Source organism: Danio rerio, chromosome 4 (genome assembly GCF_049306965.1).
Source record: "Danio rerio strain Tuebingen ecotype United States chromosome 4, GRCz12tu, whole genome shotgun sequence".
NCBI lineage: Eukaryota > Metazoa > Chordata > Actinopteri > Cypriniformes > Danionidae > Danio > Danio rerio.
The window spans coordinates 26,279,536-26,304,227 of record NC_133179.1 but is presented as its reverse complement, the minus strand read 5'-3'; the positions used below and the strand labels follow the sequence as shown (position 1 = coordinate 26,304,227).

The 24,692-nt window shown below is 37.2% G+C and overlaps 3 protein-coding genes across 8 annotated transcripts in view; all 3 read right to left on the bottom strand.

Annotated features, from left to right (window-relative positions):
• The window catches only part of LOC137487196 (peroxisomal succinyl-coenzyme A thioesterase), a 41,478-nt gene extending 17,664 nt beyond the window's left edge, over positions 1-23,814 (bottom strand). Inside the window, exon 1 of one of the 2 annotated variants that reach the window (XM_068220780.2) lies at positions 23,729-23,814. The gene's annotated coding sequence lies outside the window, so the exon portion shown is untranslated. Of the gene's footprint in view, positions 1-23,263; positions 23,397-23,728 lie in introns of those variants that run through there. The other variant, XM_068220781.2, reaches the window with a different exon arrangement.
• On the bottom strand, positions 2,361-23,814 carry acot16 (acyl-CoA thioesterase 16). 5 transcript variants are annotated; one of them, XM_068219569.2, is made up of 13 exons: positions 23,445-23,814; positions 19,709-19,793; positions 19,342-19,560; positions 18,034-18,236; positions 17,364-17,463; positions 17,052-17,242; positions 12,567-12,730; positions 12,316-12,435; positions 12,121-12,203; positions 10,105-10,198; positions 9,946-10,026; positions 7,485-7,626; positions 2,361-3,017 (listed from the first exon to the last, which is right to left on the bottom strand). In XM_068219569.2, the coding sequence occupies exons 3-13, from the start codon at positions 19,389-19,391 to the stop codon at positions 2,896-2,898; spliced, it is 1,350 nt and encodes a 449-aa protein (XP_068075670.1). In that variant the 5' UTR covers positions 19,392-19,560; positions 19,709-19,793; positions 23,445-23,814; the 3' UTR covers positions 2,361-2,895. The 5 variants fall into 5 exon arrangements, with proteins under 5 accessions (XP_068075670.1, XP_073801933.1, XP_073801935.1 ...); XM_073945832.1 differs by lacking the exon at positions 19,342-19,560 and adding an exon at positions 23,260-23,425 and having other exon boundaries at positions 23,729-23,814; XM_073945834.1 differs by lacking the exon at positions 23,445-23,814 and adding an exon at positions 23,260-23,396.
• LOC141381635 (uncharacterized) lies at positions 4,432-6,229 on the bottom strand. The gene is made up of 2 exons (XM_073947215.1): positions 5,389-6,229; positions 4,432-5,122 (listed from the first exon to the last, which is right to left on the bottom strand). Exon 1 carries the CDS (start codon positions 6,217-6,219, stop codon positions 5,605-5,607), a length of 615 nt encoding a protein of 204 aa, XP_073803316.1. The 5' UTR covers positions 6,220-6,229; the 3' UTR covers positions 4,432-5,122; positions 5,389-5,604.
• Positions 23,815-24,692: the final 878 nt, after the last annotated feature.

Below are 24,692 nucleotides of genomic sequence, written 5' to 3'. Positions count from 1 at the left end.
CTCACAGGTCAGCGGAGCTATTGAGCGCACAGCAGAATGTCTGTTAACTGTCAATTTCTCCAGTTCACACAGATGTCCTTCACTCCTTGACAGATTTCAGGTTTCAGTCTTGCTAGGAAATAGCCACACAAATGGCATTCTCATGTGTCCGGCTCACCCCTTCTCACTGTCGGCTTCTGAATCCCGCAGCGTTTCTTAAAAGTATCATGAAGTCTGTGGTAAATTTCTTGGACAGACTCATTCTTTTCTTGGTGACATTTATAAATCAGCGTAGTGGCAACTTGTGTCGGAGGGCCATGGGATCCCTCTAGAGGAACTGGAGGAAACGCCTAGGGAGAGGGAAATCTGGGGTTCATTCTGTTGGACATTCGCTTTTTTATATATATATATATATATATATATATATATATATATATATATACACACACATTTATATATAGATATTTAAAGATTAAATTAAAATCCCCCCATATCTTTTTATGATTGTCCTCTTACTATGTCGCTGCAACCAAAAACAAATGTTAAGGTAATAACTTTTCGGAATTATACGGTAAAAACTTACTCAACTGTTTCGTGAAACTCGTGAATGTTTTTTATCCTCTGTGGGGTGATTTTGAGTCTTAACTTAGTTTGACACAATTTTTAAATGTTTTGATATTGTAAAAAAAAATCAATGATACACTCTGGGCAAATTTACTACCCTTTCGTTATGTTCGTGTTTTTGTCTTATTGATTTCTGTTATTATCTACTATTAATGCCATTTTTTATTGCAAAGCTATGACACCATATAATCATGCATTCTGGATTGTTGTTTTCCCTGTTGGGAAGAGGTAAAATCTAAAATTTTTACTGTTTATCATTTGCAGTTCAAAAGGACGTAGTATGTGTGTGAGACCTTTGCAGTTATCTTGATGTGTCTGAGAAAATCAAAATAAGCAGCTCAGCTATCAGAACATAGAAAACACATTTATATACACACACTATAATCTGCTGCTTTACTTCACAGAATTCCACATAAAAGCCAGAAACCTTTTTTTTTTTGCTCAGGCCTATCTAAAAGGTTAATGCTGCCAACTGATGATCAACAGCCCAACCTTTTTCAACCTATCAGGAAGTATGCTGTGATCGACAGTGTCAAATAAATCACTGAGATCAAGCAACACCAGCACTGTTAGTTTGCCTGTATCTGTATTTAGGTAAATATTGATGATTATCGTTGAGAGCACTCTCTGTACTATGACGTGATCGGAAACCAAATTGAATATTGTCTAAACATCCCTTAGTTTAAGAACTCATTAACCTGGTTAAAAACAACCTTTTCAATAATTTTGCCAATGACAGGAAGATTTGAAATGGGTCTGTAGTTGCTCAACGTGGTGTTATCCAGGTTGCTCTTTTTCAAGAGAGGTATAACATCAGCAGTTTGGTCTTGGGAAAGAGGAATATATATATACTTTTATATAATTTTGTAGCTTTTTTTTTCTTTTTATTAAACAATTAATTGAATTGGTCTTTTAAAGGTCATATGTTAACTGAAGTTTTTCTCGAGTCTGATATGTTTTGCATATTAATGAAAAAATTTTGCAGAGTAGATAAATGCTGGTCCAAAATTAAATTCAGCTCTGCAGAAACTTCCTGTCAGCAGAAAGGTGTTAAAACTGAACACTGAACACAGAAAGTCATGCTTTTAATGTTGTGCAGAGAATTTGTAGAAATATGTATGTATGGAAGGGTGCAGCCAATGGAGGACTTGAGAATGATGGACAAATGATGAATTTCACAAACTCCACCTGTTAATATCAGCTGCATAGAAAAGTTGAAGTCAGGAAATGAAAGTTGTTGCGCACCTCCTGAATGTAACTTTTGCATTTCATAGAGGATAACAGAATTCTGAAAATCGAATTATTCATTTGAATCCAATAAGTTGTTACAACTTTTGACATTGAAGAAAAACCTCTCCTGACCTTTTTTATTGAACAAGCATGGAATTGACTGAAGATTCCAACATTAATAAAGTCCAAGAAAGAAATGAAGCATTTACCGCTTTTAGGAGATCAACTTGTAAACAATTAAATCATTTTGAAGAACGATGTGGGGAGTGTGTCAAGACTGCAGGTTAACGTTTTCATAATCTGTATGATCTCTTTCAAAATTTTACCATCAATTTCCTTGACTTAAGTTGTGGTTCGACCTGTCTGATGTCATCAAAACTTGGTTGATTGCCTTATTGATATTATTATTGTATCAATTAGGAAATTAGCAAATTCATTGTATTTGCAACTCATACAGGTTAATTATTCAATAGTTAATTACATCCAAAAATACCATGACAGTCATTAATTCAGCGATTCACTATCAATACAAATAAATCATACTTTTATTATTGCAGGTACTTAAAAATTCATCCAAATGATTTAAAATTTTCTGGATTGCATACATAATTTCCTGTTTAAAACACACGTTATACTCACTTTAGACAATAAACATTATTGTTTTTAACAAAAAAGTCCAACAAAATTTGATAAGTAATCTAAATGTATGCTTTTATTTTAACCAGAGGTAGATTGTGGTTACAAAATAAGAAAACATAGTGTGTCAAAATGATCTTAAGTGTTTTTCTTTACAAAAAAAATCTAATACATTTATTTGGCAGTGTCACCATAACCATGTCAGAATTCATTTATTTATTTATATTTATAATTATTACATTCATTAATAATGCATTATGGCATGTGTCTGCTACAAAAGTATTATTTAAAAAATATACTTAAGATCCCCTTTTATTCAGTACAAATACCAAAGTGAAATGTAACATGAAAGAACTGGCAGCAACATCATTGCATTTAATAGCATTTTGAATGAAGTTGGTCATATATCAGTTTCAAATAAAGGAACTACAGTTTGGCCTTAACGTTTGAACCGTAGAGGTGCTCGTGAAAAAATGCTAAAATCTTCTTCCATGAGTCCTCTTGAGCGTACGCATGTGGTTTAGTTTGTCCACCCCACAGCATGACGACTGCAGAAACAACAAAACAACATTCAGATGTACATTCACAGATACAGGCACATTTGAGAATATTTAAAAGGTGCATCACTAACAAAATGATAGTGTATATTATTTACTCTCCACGTTTCAAAACAGTATGCGTTTCTTTATTCTGTTTTACACAATAGATTATATTCTGAGAAATGCAGTGGTAGACAAAATACACAAATTACACAAATTAAGTACAAATACCCAAATAAAATATTACTCCAGTTGAAATAAAGTCCTCCAATACAATAATACTCTAGTCAAAGTACAAAAGTACTTAATTTTAAATTTACTAATTAAAGTTAGACATTAAATGAAAACAAGTGAAACCACATTCACATGCCGAAACCCACTCAAATCAGTTTGTAAATTCAATTAATTATTTACAACACTATTTAGACACTCTGTACATATCATTTTGAAAATGTGTTTTTTTATTGGAAACTCACTCAGTACAGGTGAATCAGTGAATCAGAATCAGTGAATCAGAATCAGTGAATATTTTACTTGGAGCTCACTCTGTACAGATCATTTCAGTCAGTGAATCGTTTACTGGAGACTCACTCTGTATGTTTCAATTGAATGAGTGAATCCTTGACTGGAGACTCACTCTTAACATATCATTTGAATCTGTAAATCATTTACCAGTGACCTGTTCTGAATAAATCATTTGAATTAGTGCGTTGTTGACTCATAAAAAGATGTCATTCCAATTCACAAATGAATTGTTCAGTGCAATTTGTGTTTTACAGAAGAAAGAAACTCTTAGGTACCCATCACACATCTGGCTCAGTGCGGCGCAAGACAATTGTTGTTTGCTAGTTTCAGCTCGACACGAGAGTCATTCTGAAGGTTTGCACCACGCTGTTTAAATAGCAAGTGCATTAGTGCTCATATGTGCGCCTATATGTGATCTGGTCTAAAAAAGGAGGTGTGTTGAGGCGCATTGCTGGCACATTGCTATTTTGAGAAACTAGAATAGACTGTTTAAAAGACCAGCTAAGAGGAGTTCTAAAGTGTAGCGCAGAGCACGTTAGTTGTGCGCCTCGCTTAAACATTGCTTAATACACACAAGATGTACAGCCATACACAAATATCTTTACGAATGAAAAAGAATTTAAGGATTATAATATAACAAAAATATTATTTTCTAGCGTACAAAAATATAAACACCACTGCCTCCTTTGGGGGGCTTTTTCAGTTTATTCAAGACAAATAGCTTTTGTATAACGTTATTATTATTAGCAGTATTATTTATTATATGCATATTTATGTTTGTTTTATTAAAAACTAGCTTAGATTTGCCCACCTGTCAGGTTTTAGACCATATGGGACATAGCATGTGTATTTGGATATAACTTTTTTAACCACACTTCGTCATTATTGTTTATTTATTCGTTTGCTGGAAATTAGAACTGAATTTAGAAATAGTTTTGAAACAAATCTTTGCGCATAACAACAAAATTATGTATAGGCTAATGGATGTCTGTGCGTACAACACCATTTTCTTTATCCACGAGACTGAAAGTGAAAGTAAAGAACGAGGAGGCTTATTCTCTTATTCTCGCGCTGCAGTTGCTGTCATGACTGTCAGCAATCACCTAGTTCAACAAACTCTGAGAGTGAATAACAGCGCCCAAGAACTACAAGTCCATACATCCCATGTGCATTACACTCGGTTCACTTACACTGATTGGCCATTCACAGCTGTTCCTGTTTCCTTTTGATTTCCTGGACTATTTATACAACCATTTACCCACTGTTCGTCACTGCGTTGTTTGTCTTTCTTGTCTATCTTGTCATCAGTATCTAATAAGTCTTGTATAGCGAGTTTGTTGTTACCTGAGTCTTGTTCCTGTTCCTGATCTTGATTTCTGCTGTAGTTTCTTGTTTCGCTGTTTATTTGTTACTTTGTTCATTTTGAACACCAGACACCTTGTTTTTCTGTTTTCTGCACGATCCTTTAATAAATCTGCACTTGGATCCTACATCTTTTTGTTCTTGTTTCAATCCATAACGTGACAGAACGACGCAGTCACAATGGATTCAGCAGATGATCTTATCGTGCAGATAAAACAAGGCAACCACTCAGTTCTGCGTTATGTTAAGGAGTTTTTGGAGCTAGCCCCAAAGAGCTCTTACAGTGACATACTGCTGGTGATGTTCTTTCGGGGAGGACTTTTGGAACCAGTCTGTTCACAAATGCCACCTTATGAGGAAGACTGGAACCTGTATCGGTTCATCAAAACGGCTCTGTTGATCTCTGGCTCCCCTCTCTCCTTTGCCCTGAAGGAGGAGAACCCTCAGGAGGGAGGCCTGAGTGGAGGGCAACAGAGAGGTATATTTTCGGGACCTGCAGATTTGTCTGTGGGAAGGAGGAGAGAAGCTGGGTTGGAGTTGCGGGCTTATCCGCGTCGGGCTGTCCAAAGACAGCCTTTCTCTGAGCCTCTGGAGAGTCTTGTTGAACTATGTGAAACCCTGTGTCTGCTCCAGCCCCACAATGCGTGCCAGTGTGGGTTTCAGCTCCAGAGCATGTTCCTTCTTTTGAGGACAACTCTCTTCCTCTTACTCAAACCACCAGACGAGGGAGGCGCAGGAGGAGGACTGCCCATGCCCCAGAGAGCCCGCCAGTGTCGGCTCCAGCCCCAGAGCGCCCACCAGTGTCGGCTCCAGCCCCAGAGTGCAGTACAGTGCCGGTTCCAGTCCGGCTCCTGGCTTTACCGGCGCCGCCCAGACTCCTCGCCCTGCCGGCACCACCCATGCTCCTGGCCCTGCCAGTCCCAGTCTGGCTTCTGGCCTTACCAACGCCATCCAGCAACTTGCCCTGCCGGCACCTCCTAGACGTCTTGCCCTGTCGGTCCCAGTCCGCTCCATGCTCTGCCGGTCCCAGCCCGGTTCCTGGTCTTACCAACGCCATCCAGATTTCTTGCTCTGCCGACACCTCCCAGATGTCTTGCTCTGCCGACTCCAGCCTGGCCCCTTGCTCTGCAGACTCCAGCCTGGCTCTTTGCTCTGCCGACTCCAGCTCGGCTCCTTGCTTTGCCGACCCCAGCACGGCTCCTTGCTCTGCCGACTCTAGTCCAGCTACCTCCAGTCCCGCCGGCTCCAGTCCAGCTGCCTCCAGCCCCGCCGACTCCAGTCCAGCTGCCTCCAGCCCCGCAGGCTCCAGTCCAGCTGCCTCCATTCCCGCCGGCTCCAGTTCAGCTGCCTCCAGTCCCGCCGGTTCCAGTCCAGCTGCCTCCAGTTCCGCCGGCTTCAGTCCAGCTGTCTCCAGCCCCGCCGGCTCCAGTCCAGCTGCCTCCAGTCCCGCCGGCTCCAGTCCAGCTGCCTCCAGTCCCGCCGGCTCCAGTCCAGCTGCCTCCAGTCCCGCCGGCTCCAGTCCAGCTGCCTCCAGTCCCGCAGGCTCCTGTCCAGTTGCCTCTCCAGCCGGCTCTCCTAAAACCCCCTGCCTTGTGTCTCCAACGGGATCGTCCATGGGTCATCCCTCCCGCTCCTCCCTGGTGGTCCTTCCCACTACTTGGGACGGACCCTCCGGCAACACCCTAGCTTCTTGCCTGGGCGCCTGACCCACGGAACCCACCCTGGTCTGACCCTCCCATCCCTCCGCTTGTTCCTTTTCCGCTCCGCCCTTTCCTGGACTATTTATACAACCATTTACCCACTGTTTGTCACTGCGTCGTTTGTCTTTCTTGTCTATCTTTTCGTCAGTATCTAGTAAGTCTTTTATAGCGAGTTTGTTGTTACCTGAGTCTTGTTCCTGTTCCTGATCTTGATTTCTGTCATAGTTTCTTGTTTTGCTGTTTATTTGTTACTTTGTTATTTTTAAACCCCGAACACCGTGTTTTTCTGTTAGCTGCATGATCCTTTAATAAATCTGCACTTGGATCCTACATCTTTTTGTTCCCGTTTCAATCCTTAACGTGACAGTTGCTCTGTTTAACTGTTTTCTCGCTAGTGAAGCATTCAGTTTTTGCACTTACAAAGTCCGTCATGTAAATAGCAAATGCGCTATGGTGCGACGCAACTGACTCTTAAAGGGAATAGGAGATGTGACTCTGATTGGTCTATGCTCAAAACACACCTATAACTTATTAAGATAATTAGCACAACTCTGTTAGATTATGCGCTGCGGCACAATGCTGATTTTTTTGTCCCTAAAATAGCAAAAGTGGATACAGACATGCCCTTAATAATTTTGAGCCCTGTGCTTTGGACTTTGCACCTGGATCATCAAAATAGAGCCCTTAGTGTTTTGGGACTACAGGAGGTAGAGTAAATTGTGAGCAAATTTTGTGAAATATACCAAACCAATTCACCCGTTTCCATTGCCATGATGTTTTGTGTGAATTATTGATTATTGCAGCTCATAATTTATCGTAGCCGTCATGTGAGGAAAAAGGTGGAAATAAAAAAATACAAACAGAAGGCAACAATGGATTGTATGCTTGCCTTTCACTTTCATGTCATGCAGAAGGAAGTTAGTTGCTCTGAAGTGAGGCGTGTATGGAGGTTCAATCAGATGACCAGCATCAGGATATGTCAAGACAGTCAGCAGGTGTCGATTTCCTGCTTTCTCCATCATCATCTTAATCTGTGTGTAAATGAACCATATTAAGGCTCTAATTAATGTCATAGGTGTGGACACGACACAGTTAAACTGGTATTTAAAAGTAAACATGCAAGTGAATGGTAAACAGAATTATTTGGATGCCAACATTCAGTAGTGTATCTCCTTTTTTTGCAAGTAAAACAAATTTTAGAAAGCCTGTTAACTTAAACAATGAAAAAGGTTTGACATTTTGCTTAAATGGCATAGGGATTAAATCTTTTAATGGGATTCAGCTAGAGGTTAGTTCACCAAAAGCGTTAATTCTGCCATTGTTTACACACCCCGTAACATTGTTTTTGTTTACATTGAACACAAAGTCCAATATTTGGAAGAATTATGGACACCTAAAACTTTTGACAACCATAGTAGGAAAAACAAATAGCGAGGAAAGTTTTGCAGTATTTCCTAGTGATGTGACACTGTGCACAGAGGCTTCAAAGGAAGTATCAAAAAAACACAATACAACTCGCAGTGAACCATAGCTTGAGTCATTTTGCCATAATCATGTGATCCGTGATGTGCAAAGCTTCATTTTCGCCTATACCTATGTGACTGCTTCACATTTTGATTCAAAGGCTTAAACACCAGTCATTCAACTAAAATACAATAGTAATTTATAGCAAAAAGTTTTTGAACCATACTAAAGTGTATTACTGAATATAATATTTCATTTACAACTATTTGTTAATAAATGCTACATTCATATTGCAGTATAGCGTGTAAGATTGGCCAGCTAGCAAGTGCAGTACAGATAAGCTATAGAGGAGTATTACAGGAGCCTCCTCCTAATAATACAATTCAACTACAGCATCAAATCCGCACTTAGCAAAGCTACAATGTCACTGCTCAGGGACGTGTCATATTTACGACTGAGCACGCCTGTTTTGATCAGGTGAAAGAGTGTTTACCCATTTATCACGCATGCAAGAAATGTTCAGTGCATAAACACACAGGCATCCATGTTTTAAGGTGTTTGTGAAAATGTGAGTGTAAAGGAATACATTTTCAGTAGCCTACATGTACAGTAAGTGATTTCAGCACAGTAATTCAGGTCTGTTAACACTTGGAAGCAAATGTCAACTTTTTGCCATGCCTTTCTTGCCTCGCTCAACTTCCATATGAATAAACTGAAAATGCTCACTACTCTGGCTGCACAATATGTTGTTTTAGCATCGATATCGCAATGTTGTTCATCCACAATATAGTCGCATGGCAGGATTAGCAATGTTGAATCAAGTTTATAGTAAGACATTATTTTTAAGAGCCACATTTAAAAACACTGATTTGTGGAGTCATTGCAAAGTTTAATCATAGTTACCGAAAAGTTTATTGAACATTACAGATTAAACATTAGAAATGTTAATGTGTGTAATTTAAAAAAAGATTAACTGCAATTATGTATATATGATGAAGGCTATACAGTGAATACACTGTCTATTGTCACAATCACCAGCGATCTAATCCTGGCAGATTGCTTAATGACTACAAATCCGCAGGTATATGGACTACAAGTTACAGTCATGCACCATACACACACACTTGTTCCAGATCACAATTGATCACACTCACACAGCTGGGAGCTGCTCAAAGACTGATTAGATGGACTTTAAATATACCGCACACACTACCTCTTGGCTGAGTCTTGTTATACTGTTTGTGAACATTACGACGCATTTCCCTTATCTTGCTTTGCCATGTTTTTGTCCCTCGCCTTGATTGTTTGTTTATGTTGTCTGATGCCTGCCTGTACTGACGACTCGCCTGTGTATTTGACTACAACTCTGGATTTACTGTGTACATCTGTTTGCCCCTGTGTTGATTGTTGCTTAGCTGACTATTATTAATATACCTGCATTTGGATTCGCACCTCTGTTGTCAGCTTCCCGTTCACATAACAGTCTATACACTTAAAATGGTGGGTTCCACACAATCAATATGTGTTGAAACACATGACGGATTTAAGTCAACTTATTCATTTTTATGAATTTAAGTTGATTGAACATAAAACAGCATTTAACACGATTGAGCATTTCGGGCATTAGACAAATCACAAAATACAAAAAATATTAGTAATGGATATTTCCTATAGTGTGACCAAAATTTGCATCAATAAAAATTGCAAGGTCCTCTAATTATTGCAGCATTTAGCATTCACAGAATCAAAAAATTCTGGAGGCACTGCTCAACATTATAGCTTATGGAAAATCAGCTTTTTAGTCAGTGAAAGAATTTGAAATGACTTAAAGTGGTAACCCTGAAATCATGCATACAAACATTCATACAAGCATACAAATAACTCACGTCTTCAGCAGATTCATTAGTAGCCCAATTCTGATCATCAGTACCATTCACCAACAAAAGAGGACACTTTATTCTCCCAACCTGAAAAAATAAATCACAACTGATATTTAAAAAAATGAAAACACACTGAAAAGAAAAACATACTAAAGTCATACATACGTCTGCTTTGAGAGCCGGGTCTGAGGGAATCGGCAAGATAATTTCTCTGGTCACTATATGTTTGTCCTCATTCTCTTGTACTTTACCCATAAGCCTGCAATGAACATTCACAAAATGTGTGACTGTTTATCATTAGGACCAGTCATTCACTGATATGAAATGATTTTTTACTTTGTGAAAGACACATGACAAAAACATTCAATTGCATTAGCAAAATATGCAAATATGTACCAACCCAAATACTCATATGATATCATTATTTTAATACAGTGGATAAAGTCAAATATTACAAAATATTATTTATATTTTGTAAAAATATTGCAAAAATCTTATTGTTAAAAATGCCTGTTGCTATAATTTTAAAAATGTTAATTTTGTTTTGTAGGTCTGCTAAAAAGATATACATGCATTCAATGTTTAAAACAAACATTTTGTTTTCTCATAGACTATGTGGCCTCAACTAATTTCGGAAAGCGTCTCAAATGATTTACTCTCACTAAACCCCTCCATCTAGAAAAGTACACTCTTCTCTGATTAGATGGATGGCCTAATCTATTCCGACTGGTTTTCTTCAATCAAATCAAATGGCCAATGCTATGGGCACTATATTAACGATCTAGGCGTAGAGTCTAAATCGCATGGCGCAAAAGCATTAAGGGCATGTCCGAATCCACTTGTGGTCAAAAATAATAATATCCAAACAAAGTAATATCCAAACACACGTCCCATATGATGATGCAGACTTCTCCAAAACCTGACAGGACAAATATAAACTTGTTTTTATTAAAACACATAAATATGCATATAATAAATACTACTACTACTAATAACATTATACAAAAGCAAATTGTCATAAATAAACTGAAAAAAAAACAGACAAAGGCATGGAGATAGTAGTTTTTATATTTATGTAGAAAATAATATTTTTTACCATATATTAATCCTTAATTCTTTTTCATTTGTAAAGATAATTGCTGAAATTTATATTACTGTACATTATTTGTGAATTAAGCAATGTGTAAGCATTTGAACCTGGACTTAAGACCTGCATTCAGCTGGTCAATTGCGCAGTCTATTTTAGTTCCTCAATACAGCAACGCACCAACAATGCGCCTTAACACACCTCCTGTCTAGACCGCAACACCCATGAATCCACAAAGTGGCGCAAATAAATTTACTATTCAAACAATATGGTGCAAAACGGGAAAATTAGGATTGCGTTGCTCTGAAAATGGCAACAAATCGTGTCAAACATGTCTTTACATGTGATGATACAACAAGCAATCAGGTAAAAGACTGGACAACTATTTAGCTTAACAAAATGTATTGTTATTATCTGCTTCCAGCAGTTTGCTCCAAGCCCTGATTGTTAGGTTTGATGTTTCTGAATAGCTATCACTAGCTGAATGCAAGAGTGGATGACCATTTATTGTAGCAAAAGCAAAGCAAAAATAATGCTTAGCAAATAATAATAATTATAACGATAATGTTAATATAATTAATGCATGATAAGAAAGCACAAAATAAAAACACAAAACTTTAAATTGATCAAATCACCTTAAAATTGGACAACTGTTGGCACTGTAAGCATTAAATAAGATTAAAAAAAACTGTTAACACAGGACAACTCACCGGAATAATAAGCTATGAGTTCATGTTATGACCATCCTGTTTGAATTTTTTATAAAGCTCCAAGCCAGTTACATGATTTACTGCTAGAAATCTGATTTAAGGATCTCAAAAACTTGCATACAACTGATATAACAAACCCAGATAAAGTTTTGTTGCCCATTCTCAATAGAAAAGTAGCCAACAACATCACTCTGCAACATTGCTCCAAAAGTTATCCCGTATATATTCACATTAAGTATGCACTGACTTGTGAAACATTTGAAAGGCTGACCTTTGCAACCTCTTTCACAATATAAGAAAATATGGAGAGGAATGAGCATTACTCTCTATAGATGAAGCTCAGTTTGTAGACAGATTTTAAATAAATGTTTAACATCCACTTACTTTTTTATGTCCTCGAAGACTTCAAACATGCATTTATTAACAGGAACCACATGACTTCCACTGATACACACGCAGCACTGGGGCTACAAGCAAAAGTACATGTTTAGAAAAAAATGTAGTAAATGCAACAATAAAAAGCTATATTTAAAATGTAGAGATTGTACATATATTGTACATATATTTAGGCGAGTAAACCTTGATGACTGAAGAGTAGACAGTCATACTGAATGTGATGACACTTCCAAAACACAACCCAAGCATCGCCATCTTGTCCTTCTGTACTAATGGATGATTTTGCAAGATCTGGTATGCTTTCTACAGGAAAAGTGTAGATACACGCACATACACACACAAATAAAAAAATTAAATATCTGGAACTGGAGAAACATACACTATGCATGGGTAATAATTGTCATGTTCATATTAAGTGACAAAATAAAATTTACCTCAAAGTATGTATTATCAACGTCAGTCTTTTTCAGCTCTCCTGGAGAGATGTATTCAAGGGCCATACATGCAAAACCATGAGATGCAAGCAGAGCAGAACGATATTCAATCAATCCACCACCTCCTCCCCATAGGTCCAGCACCCCTGGATATGGCCCAGGGCCTAAAAAAGAAACACAGTAGATTATTTACAAACTATTTCATTAAATTAAAGTTGTGGTGTAATTGAAGTTCATACAGATCCTTTCTTCCCTATTTTGACAGAGTATACGATAAAATTGGAGAATAACCTACAATATCCTAAATTATGATGTCATTGATTAGTCGTGAACAAGACATACAAACAGGAGTTTAAAAAAGTGATTTTAAGGCATGTTATGACATATTCTGAAGCACAGTATAAACAAAACGTAAAGGGTGCCTATTTTACCCCTTTTACAAGATGTAAGACATTGGTGTCTCCAAAATGTGTCTAAAGTTTCAGCTCAAAATACACATCAGATTATTTATTATTTATTGTAGAATCTGCCCATTTTGGTGTTTTGCTGCTTCTCCCCGCTCACCGCTCTGACTTGTGTGTCTGCTTCTCATGTGTTACGTCAGATAAACAGCTGTCAGTGATAGAGACAGACACGGATGAAGCTGAAATAAGGTCACTTGTCAGAAATACCAACAAGTTTATTTAATGTATTTGTGGTGGAGTCTATTCAAGCCTTTCTGCAATGAGTCACACACAAATGATGTTTGCAGTACACACACACATACATAAGAGTGCTTACTGACACCATGCGGCTAGATTAATCGAAAAAAGATCGCGATCTCGATTCGACCCCCTGGACGATCTTAATCCAGCATTTCTACAATTTTGCCAATCATATTTTCAAGTTCAGGAGAGAAGCAAAGGGGGCCGCACCAGTATTCACATTGGGCATGGACATGGACACCTCCAAATGGTGTTAAAAGAGTCACATACTGTATTAAATATAATTCACCAAAAAAAATAATTTCTGTCTTAATGTAAAGATGTATTCGTAACTGCAAAATCACTTGTGACGTGAGCTGCTGACCGTGAGCTGTTACCACAGAGAGGGTGGGCGCGCACACTACTTAATAATAGACGCTTGAGCATCTACTACTTAGTGAACAGAACCTGCATAGACTCTGAATAACAGGTAATAAAGTTGTAAATAACATTCAGTTTGTGGCACAGAGTGATCTTTTGGGAGCGGCGCAGGAAGTATGAACAGCATTTGGCAGTGAAAATGAAACCAAAAGCACGCACGTCATTTAAATAATCATATCGCATTATTATATCGAGTTATGATTACAAGCATTTAAAGTGTTTTTCTTTCATAGGGAACACATAGGGTTGTGCATGAGAATACATGTTTAACAGTGTCAGTATAACTACTCTAGCCTATATAATGTTGAATATAATGCAAGAGGGAATCTGATAATGACAAATGTCTGATTTTACCAGTAGAAAAAAATTGTCTAATAATGTTGTCAATGACAATTGGCAAGCATATGTCTCAAACATAATAATTAAAGTTTAGAATTATGAATATTCTATTCAATAATGACCAGGACAAACTTAAAGTCTATTTATGTCCACCATTCAAAGTCGATTCAAAATTTAGCATTTTAACCAACAGTAGATACACATAATATTATTGTTGTTTTACCATATGTTCGAGAAATAACAATAGCCTACTCATATTAACCTTTATTTTACATCCATATAATCATGAGAAAATCGTAATCTTGATTTTAAGCACAAAATTATGATTCTTATTATAGCCAGAATCAAGCAGCTCTACATGCGGCTGTTGTGATTATAGCGGTTCAGAATTACATAGCGATTTACTTTATAACAAACATGCTCCGTTTTAAAACATTTTAAAAAATAAAATTAATTATTTAGGTGAAGCTGATCACAGAGAGTTGTAACATGTTTTAATACCAGTTTCTTTGCAAGTGGACATGTGTATACAACATGTTATTATGAAGATATGGCACCTGTCAATCAATTTGGTGGGCAGGGAAAACCTCACTCAAATGTCATGTTGCAGTGGACTCAAAATCACTGGGATTTGGATCCTATTTTAACATCAGAACATTTTGAATAATAAAGATACTTGTTGTGTTTATATCATTCCAGAATGACAGTGGACAGAATATATCCACACACAATTCTGTCCGAACAGCTTACAAAAAAATGTTTTTCATCATAGGTGCCCTTTAAATGAGATATTTGATATCTACACTGATCAAAGTTAGACACTTTTTCACATCCTCCCAGTTACCAGTGTTAATCTTCATCTGGTGATAAATTCTTATTTAACTGACTATACTTTGTTGTCAGTTAACAATTTGTATTAACTGACTACACTATATAACAAATCAGCTTCAAAATGGTGAAATAATGTATAAAACAAATAAATATAAGAATAAAAAAAAAAAATAATAATATATATATATATATATATATATATATATATATATATATATATACAGTTGAAGACAAAATTATTAGCCCCCTATAAAATATTTCATTATTTTTCAAATAACTCCCAAGTGCTTTTTAATGGATTAAAGATTTTTTCAACACATAATTTTTAAACATAACAGTTTATTCAGGAAGCTTTGAGTGTTTGTAATACAAACAGAAACACAATTATAATCAAAAATAAAAAAAGCTTGGAGGTCAAAATTATTAGCCCTCTGATGTTAATAGTCAATAGTGTAACCCTTTTGCTTGATAACAGCCATCAGTCGTTTATTGTAGCTCTCAACAAGTTTCAAGCATGTCTCCTGAGGAGTGTTAGCCCATTCTTCCTTAGCAAATCTCTCAAGCTCTTCCAGATTTGTTGGTCTTCTGGCATGAACTCTAGACTTCAGTGTCCCCCACAGATTTTCTATTGGATTCAAGTCTGGGCTTTGTGCAGGCCAGTCAAGGACTTTCACTTTGTTCTGTTGAAGGTAGTTCTTTACCAGAAGTGAGGTATGCTTTGGGTCATTATCATGCTGGAATACAAAACGTCGACCCAAACCAAGTTTTGTTGCAGACTGTTTGAGGTTATTTTTCAAAATCTTCTGGTAGTCTTCCTTTTTCATGTTTCCTTCAACCCTGATAAGATTCCCAGTTCCACATGCACTGAAACATCCCCATAGCATTATACTCCCACCGCCATGTTTCACTGTGGGAACGGTGTTCTTTGGATTAAATGCCTCTCCCTTCTTCCTCCAAACATAGGCAACATCTCTATGGCCAAAGAGCTCTAGTTTTGTCTCATCTGACCAAAGGATACGTTTCCAGTATTCATTATTTTTCTCTAGATTGCCCCTGGCAAACTTCAGTCTAGCTTGGAGGTGTCTCTTTTTTAAAAGAGGAGTCTTTCTTGGTCGACAACCTTTCAGTCCACTCCTGTGCAGGGCTCTAGTGACCGTCTTTGCTGAGACATGAATTCCAGACTTGGCTAAGTCATTCACTAGTGTCTTGGCAGTTGTTCTTGGGTCTTTAGAAACCTCTCTTACTAATTTTCTTTCCAAAGTTTTGGAAATCTTTCGCTTTCTACCTCTGCCAGTCATGTTCTCTACAGTGTGGATCTCATTAAACTTCTTGATAATACTTCTCACGGCACTTCTTGACACTTGAAAACGCTTTGATAAACATGTATATCCTTCTCCTTCTTTGTGAGCCTCAACAATTCTTTTTCTCAAGTCTAAACTTATTTCTTTTGTCTTTGTCATGATGACAGAATGCATTATCGTACTATTTGTTTTTCAAGACACTGGTTTTAAGCTATAAGTGCAATTTAAAGGCTTAATTAGGTTAATTACCTTAACTAGGCAAGTTAGTGTAATTAGGCAAGTCATTGGACAACAGTAGTTTTTTCCTGGAGCCAATCAAACAAATAATTACTTAAGAGGGCTAATAATATTGACCTTAGCAGTTTTTACTTAAAAAAATAAATAAATAATTATTTCACCCAAAATAAAAGAAAAAAAACCTTTTCCAGAAGAAAAATACAAAAGGAAATGCCGTGAAAAAAATTTCTTGCTCTGTTCAACAGCACTTGTGAAATATTTGTAAAAGAATATAAATTTCATAGGAGGGCTAATAATTTTGACTTCAACTGTATATATATATATATATATATATATATATATATATATATAAAATAAAAAAATTGCACTTATATAAAAAGTTATTTTGCAATTTCAAGTCACTGTTTATCATGCAAAAAAATTCACTGAAATAATGAACCAATCCTTAAAAAAAACCACACACCTCTTCTATCAATTGACAGCTCTTCATCATTTAAGTGGCACAAAAAAAAAATTCTGGGTTTTGGTTCAAAACCCAACCAACATTTTTCACTCTGACATTTTTGCCTTTTTTGACGATCACCAAAAAAATAAAAATCTTACGTCTTAGAAGAGACATGTTTACATTTATATATGTATGAATTGTATTTTACCTGGGGGAAGAAATAAAGTTCCTCGAACTCCGTTCTCTCTTATGTCCACCCTCTGTACACCTGGTGCCATGTACCAGCGCTCTGTGACAGTCGTGGCCAGCGCTGAGGTCTGACTGAATCCTTGAGACAGATGCCCATTGTAGACTGATATGTTAACTACCATTGGCGTGAGTACATTCATCTTGCGCAACCTTGAATAATAAAAAAGTGTAGGAATAAATAAAAATAATGACCTCGCTTTTTGCAAAAGAAGGTATTTAAATTTTGTAAAACAGACTACAGTAAATACACCATAATACTACGGTAACTTACCTGAGTGCAGATCGACTTCCTGGTACAGGCCTCAAGCTCCACAGCAAACCCATCTGCTCTGTCCCTTCATACGTGCCTCCCAAACTTTCATCTTTTGCCACTATTACAACAGGATACATACAAATGTCATTCATTATACATTTAAGTGTCCAGCTGGAAAATCCATCTAAAGTTACTTTAATATGATCTTTAATTAGTCAAACCGGTTATTTTTCATAATGTAAGCTTGTGCCATTATTTAAATAGGATACAGTATGGATACAATATGTAGTCATGATGTCATACATGGATTCTGCACCATCGTTTTAGGTTATTAATGTTTGATTCTTAGTAATGGATGGACGGATGGATTGTACATTTTGGTACCCAGCTGAAACATTCAGCTAAAATTAAGTTAATATTACCTTTAGTTTGTCAAAGCAAGTTCTTTATTATCATCTGCTGTGCAGAATATGAGCCAATTATGTACCAACTGTACAAAATGAGCCATTTTTATATAAGCAACGAATGGAAACAATCTAAGATAGAGTGGTAAGTGGATGAGGTTTTGAAAGAGAAAGGTGTGAAGTGTTGTACAGATCAGAGTTTTTCCAATGAGACTTTTTTTTTCTTGGAGTATGTTTACAGTGTTTAAATTTTAAAGAGTCATGCATCAGGTTGTTCTACACACCTGTCACTGTTCCATGTTCATCACTGATATAGTGTCCAAAAGCCTCCCAGAAGTCCTTATCTTCAGACTGATGTAGAGAGTGTAGCGTTACCTCTTGATTTGGCAGTAAATTCTTTATGATTACTTGAAACTTCTCGTCCACCATTCCTCGACATGGCTGAACAGTTAACATAGGACATCTCCTACTTTCAGTGCTCACAGTTCTATAGACAGATAAATGAGAGACAGTAACGTCTTGTTTGCAAGTCGTGTTTTCCCTATTATGCATGGAATACACTTCCATTTACATATTGGTTTCTATTTATGGCTAATATGTTTTTAATATAACTCAAAACTAACTTTAAGACATTTTTAAATGAACCCTTAAATAAAAAAAATATTTAAAATGTACAAACAGAAAGCAAGTGATTTGTGACTGAATTATTGATTCACATACCAAATAATTCAATGAAAAGTTCCATATGACAAATCAGACATTTCCTCAGGAGTAGGCATGGGTCGGTATATGATTCTGATATTATAATAAAAAATATCATGGTTTCGAGGTATTGTGATTACTGCTTTAAAATATAATCTTTTTAAATGTCTGAGTAAAAAAAAAACAATAAAAACTTTTTCCCCCTTTAAACGCAAAACATTTTTTTAAAGAAACTTTGAAAATGTTTTAGAGCAGTAAACATGTCAGGCTATATAATTCAAATGAATCCTTGACTTCTGCTGTCTTCTTTTATTTCAAAAACACAAATTTCTTTACAATTTAAAATGGCATCTTTGGATATCTTTTTTTGCTGGAGATGCTGTTGTCCTAAAAAACTAATACTAAACGTAAAAAAAAAAAAAAAACTTACATATACAGTAGGAACAGTATAGCAGAACATTTTAGTGGTTTTAAAACCTTGACTTTTTTCAAACCACGCTATACACTATTTTGAAAGATGTAAACAAACTTTAGTCCCAAAATATTTCCTGTTTTACATTTTTATTTATATAGCTTCTGAATCCGATAACTCAAAATTATATATATTGATAAATAATAATAAATAATTATCATAATAAAACATATCCACATATTGATAAAATATTTTATGATGGTTGTTTTAACATTAAGTTATGATTGAATTGCCTCTTGATACAGATATGAAATAGTTTGATAACAAGCAGGAAATGTTCATGGGCCAATGACATGACCACATTGAAATGGTCTATACATTGAAAACAGTTATCGTCCCATGCCTACCCAAGAGCACGCCAACACAAGGATTTTCATTGAATAAATCAACAACTTTTATTTGTTTTTCACTCACTAACCTTGCTTCAGAAGTCATATGTAGGCAAGGCAGGCCACTTTCCTGAAACATCTGTGGCTATCCTTTTGTGTTCTTTTTGAAGCTGACACACTAACAGCTATTCAGTGGCTATTACACATTACTGTCTAGTCTTCAATGTCGTGGAGTTGAAAGGCAAAATCCACAAGCTTTCCATCAAAATGGCACATTTTTTTGTGTTAGTCACAAACTATACTGGTAACTGTCATCAAAAAATAAATAAATAAATAAATAAATAAATAAGGCAATAACAATTAAATGACAGAAAGGCAATTTATGATTCTGTAACAGAAAAAAATGAATTTTTATTACTCTTTGTAAGAAACATAAAAGAAATATTTGTACATTACCTAACTGGTGCTAGCATGATGACACGTCCGATAAGAGTAGACCAGCGTTTCATTTGTGATAATAAATTGATTACAGTAAATCAAACTAGATATTAAAGTTTGAGGACAAACTTTATGGTGGCTTGAAAAGCCGAATCTCAAAGTTTGAAGTGGTTTTAAAGTGTAAATAGAATGTTAGTATGATTTTAGCTTGAGTTAACATATTACTAGCATGAATTAGCATGTTAGTAGCATGATTCTTACATGAATTAGGATGTTGTTAGCATGATTCTAGCATGAATTAGCATGTTACTAGCATGATTCTAGCATGAATTAGTATGTTGTTAGCGTGATTCTAGCATGAATTAGCATGTTACTAGCATGATTCTAGCATGAATTAGCATGCTACTAGGATAATTCTAGCATGAATTAGCATGTTAGTAGCATGATTCTTACATGAATTAGCATGTTGTTAGCATGATTCTAGCATGAATTAGCATGTTACTAGCATGATTCTAGCATGACTTAGCATGTTGTTGGCATGATTCTAGCATAAATTAGCATGTTACTAGCATGATTCTAGCATGAATTAGCATGTTGTTAGCATGATTCTAGCATGAATTAGCATTTTAGGGTTTTTTAAGTGGTTGCTAGGTGGTTGCTAAGGTGGTGCAAGGCAGTTGCTAAGGTGGTCTGACTAGTTGCTAGGTGGTTGCTAAGGTGTTGCTAGACAGTAGCTAGGGTGTTTGAGTGGTTGCTAAGGTGGTGCTAGGCAGTTGCTAAGGTGTTCTGACTAGTTGCTAAGTGGTTACTAAGGTGTTGCAAGGTGGTCGCTAGGGGTTTTCTGAGTGGTTGCTAGGTGGTTGCTAAGATGTTTCTAGGCGGTTGCTAGGGTGTTCTGAGTGGTTGCTAAGGTGTTGCTAGGTGGTTGCTAAGGTGTCCTAAGTGGTTGCTAGGTGGTTGCTAGGGTATTCTGAGTGGTTGCTAAGGCGTTGCTAGGTGGTTTCTAGGGTGTCCTTAGTGGTTGCTAGGTGTTTGCTAAGGTGTTGCTAGGTGGTTGCTAGGGTGTCCTGAGTGGTTGCTAGGTGGTTGCTAAGGTGTTGCTAGGCAGTTGCTAGGGTGTTCTGAGTGGTTGCTAGGTGGTTGCTAAGGTGTTGCTAGGTGGTTGCTAAGGTGTCCTAAGTGGTTGCTAGGTGGTTGCTAAGGTGTTGCTAAGCGGTTGCTATGGTGTCCCAAGTGGTTGCTAGGTGGTTGCTAAGGTGTTGCTAGGCGGTTGCTAGGGTGTTCTGAGTGGTTGCCAGGTGGTTGCTAAGGTGTTGCTAGGTGGTTGCTAAGGTGTCCTAAGGTGTTGCTAGGTGGTTGCTAAGGTGTTGCTAGGTGGTTGCTAAGGTGTTGCTAGGCGGTTGCTAGGGTGTCCTAAGTGGTTGCTAGGTGGTTGCTAAGGTGTTGCTAGGTGGTTGCTAGGGTGTTCTGAGTGGTTGCTAGGTGGTTCCTAAGGTGTTGCTAGGTGGTTGCTAAGGTGTCCTAAGTGGTTGCTAGATGGTTGCTAGGGTATTCTGAGTGGTTGCTAAGGCGTTGCTAGGCGGTTGCTAGGGTGTCCTGAGTGGTTGCTAGGTGGTTGCTAAGGTGTTGCTAGGCAGTTGCTAGGGTGTTCTGAGTGGTTGCTAGGTGGTTGCTAAGGTGTTGCTAGGCGGTTGCTAAGGTGTCCCAAGTGGTTGCTAGGTGGTTGCTAAGGTGTTGCTAGGTGGTTGCTAAGGTATTCTGAGTGGTTGCTAAGGCGTTGCTAGGCGGTTGCTAGGGTGTCCTGAGTGGTCGCTAGGCCCTTACTAAGGTATTAATAGGCCGTTGCTAGGTGGTTGCTAGGCGGTTGCTAGGGTAATTTGGGTGGTTGCTAGGCAGTTGCTAGGGTACCCTGGTTGGTTACTAGGCAAGCCTCACATACATGCTTGATAAAACATTTATACTTAGTAAGCATGTCTAGCAAGTTACAGTACTTGGCTAGTCAATATTAGCATGTAGCTAGTCACTGCTAGCATGTGTAGCATATAGGATGTTCCGTTTGCTAGCATGAGTCAAACGAGCCAATCTCCAAGTCTCTACGATGTTCTGATGCTGAGATATAGCTGTTGATGAATGGTTGCTAGGGTACTCTGTTTTGTTGCTATGGGCGAGGTTGCAGAGTGAACTTGAATGTGGTTGGTTGTCTTAGTCAAATGAACCAACCCCCATGTCTCTATGACACTGCTATGCAAAGATATGCATCTTGGCCTATTTTAATGGAAGTCTACGGGACAGTTGCTAGGGTGCAGTATGTGGTAGTTAGGGGTGTGGCTAGAAAGTTAAAAGCTCATCAGTTATTGGCAGTTTGGTAGTCTGAGTTAAATGAGCTCAGCCATTAGTCTGTATGACAGTCTGATGCAGAGTTATGAGCTCACAAAGTTTGATCCCATGTTAAGTCAATGAGAGTCTTTTGTAATGGAAGTCTACGGGACAGTTGCTAGGGTGCAGTATGTGGTAGTTAGGGGTGTGACTAGAAAGTTAAAAGCTAATCATTTATTGGCAGTTTGGTAGTCTGAGTTAAATGAGCTCAGCCATTAGTCTGTATGACAGTCTGATGCAGAGTTATGAGCTCACAAAGTTTGATCCCATGTTAAGTCAATGAGAGTCTTTTGTAATGGAAGTCTACGGGACAGTTGCTAGGGTGCAGTATGTGGTAGTTAGGGGTGTGACTAGAAAGTTAAAAGCTAATCATTTATTGGCAGTTTGGTAGTCTGAGTTAAATGAGCTCAGCCATTAGTCTGTATGACAGTCTGATGCAGAGTTATGAGCTCACAAAGTTTGATCCCATGTTAAGTCAATGAGAGTCTTTTACAATGGAAGTCTACGGGACAGTTGCTAGGGTGCCATAAGTGGTTGCTAGGGAGTGGCTAGTAAGTCTAAAGGTCATCAGTGATTGCTACTGAGTTGAATGAGGCCTGACTCTAGTCTGTAGGACAGACTGATGCAGAGTTATGAGCTCACAAAGGTTGACTCAATGTTAAGTCAATGGCAGTCTTTTACAATGGAAGTCTATGGGACAGTTGCTAGGGTGCCAAAAGTGGTTGCTAGGGAGTGGCTAGTAAGTTAAAAGGTCATCAGTTATTGGCTGCTGGCTAGACTGAGTTAAATGAGCCCAGTTAGAAGTCTGTAGGACAGTCTGATGCAGAGTTATAAGGTCACAAAGTTTGACCCAATGTTAAGTCAATGGGAATTTTGGGAATTTTCCGGGTCGTTTTTCGGAAAACTGAAAGTCGGATCAGTCGGAAAAGATATAGCAACCCGAGTCAGACCAGTTTGAAGGTTTGACGAAAGTTTGAAGTATGAAGCTTGAAAAGTTTAAGAGGAGATGCACTTTAAAATTAGTCTCAGAAGAATAAGAAGAAGAAGAAGAATAATAATAAGTTTACGTGAGATAACAGTATGTTGGCTTTTCAAGCCACCATAAATATTCCTGAAAAGAACAAAAGTTGCACAAATGTGTTATTTCACTTCTCCAAACTTTACAACATAGCGTGTTTTAAAAGAAAAGTAACATACCACGCGACTTTTTTGTAAAACCCAGACGGGTTTTAAACAGCAAAATGTATCCAGTAAGTTAAGTCCAAATGTGACCTTGACGAAATGAGTGGTAAAACTACATAATTTGTCGTCGTCGCCCGCAGTAATGAATGAATATCTGCAGTTCAGCAAGGGGCTATGCTGATGACGAAACATTAACGTTACCTTTGACACGCATGTTTATGTCCTTACAGCAAGGTATTGCGTAACACTTTCTGGAGTCAAAGCATATTTAAGTTATCTAAATTCATTCTATTCCGATAAACTTTAAAATCGTAGTTTAACGTGCTGTTTTGTTTTGTTTTGTTGGGGATCAGATCAAAACAACTGCAAAACAAGCCCACCACCATGACAAAGATAACTTGTAGAAATATTAACTTGACAGCGTTAGATTTCAGTAAATAGGGATATCATTAAAAGACAACTTAACGTGTAGTTTCGTACCCAATCGATGTGGTTCCTGTTCTGGTGTTGTTGGTACTCCCGGACAAATCGCACTCCCCTTCGCGTGCACATACTAGAAGTGCTACTCGGCTTCTCGGCAGATCTTCGATTCAAGCACCCCTGTTGTTTCCGATTTGACCAGTAGGGGGAGGAAAATGTAGAGGGGCTCATTTACCTTATCTTGACTGCTATGCCATCACAAATTGTAAAAATAACCCATCAAAGAAGGCTTCCAATGAAAACAAACATTTTTCACTAGTCCATCCACGTGCAGGAAATCATACAATATGACAAAGGTGAAGTCATCTTTCACTACAAGTAGACCAATTTTTGTTGTGAATCTTGGACTTTCTTGAAAAACAAAAACAAGAAAAACAATAAATAGTGGCCTATAATAAAGTTAATTTTAATACTAATTAGGCTATATTTGTTATTCATGATTTTTCAAAATGTATTTTTTTGTAACAAAAAGTTTTTTATTTAAAACTTTAACTCTTTTTTTCTAATGGTATAAAAAGTAATAAATTTGTGTTTATTTGTGTATATTTTTGATACATTAAAAAGTGTGATTGTGATGAAATCCGACAAGCTAATCCAGCTAAAAATAGTGCTTAAGATGTCACTAAAATGCAGTATTTTTAACTGCAGAATGGTCCACTATTTGACTAAAAAGAACCACCCTTTTCACCTTGCTGGCAACGGGCGTGAATAATACACTATGGTATTAGTTATTCATACACAGTTGAAGTCAGAATTATTAGCCCCCTTAAATAAACAGCCCCATGTTTATTTTTTCCCCAATTTCTGTTTAACAGATTTCTAAACATAGTAGTTTAATAGCTAATTTATAATAACTGGTTTATTTTATCTTTAACATGATGACAGTGCATAATTTTTTTACTAGATATTTTTCAAGACACTTCTATAAAAGCTTAAAGTGACATTTAAAAGCTTAAGGTTAATT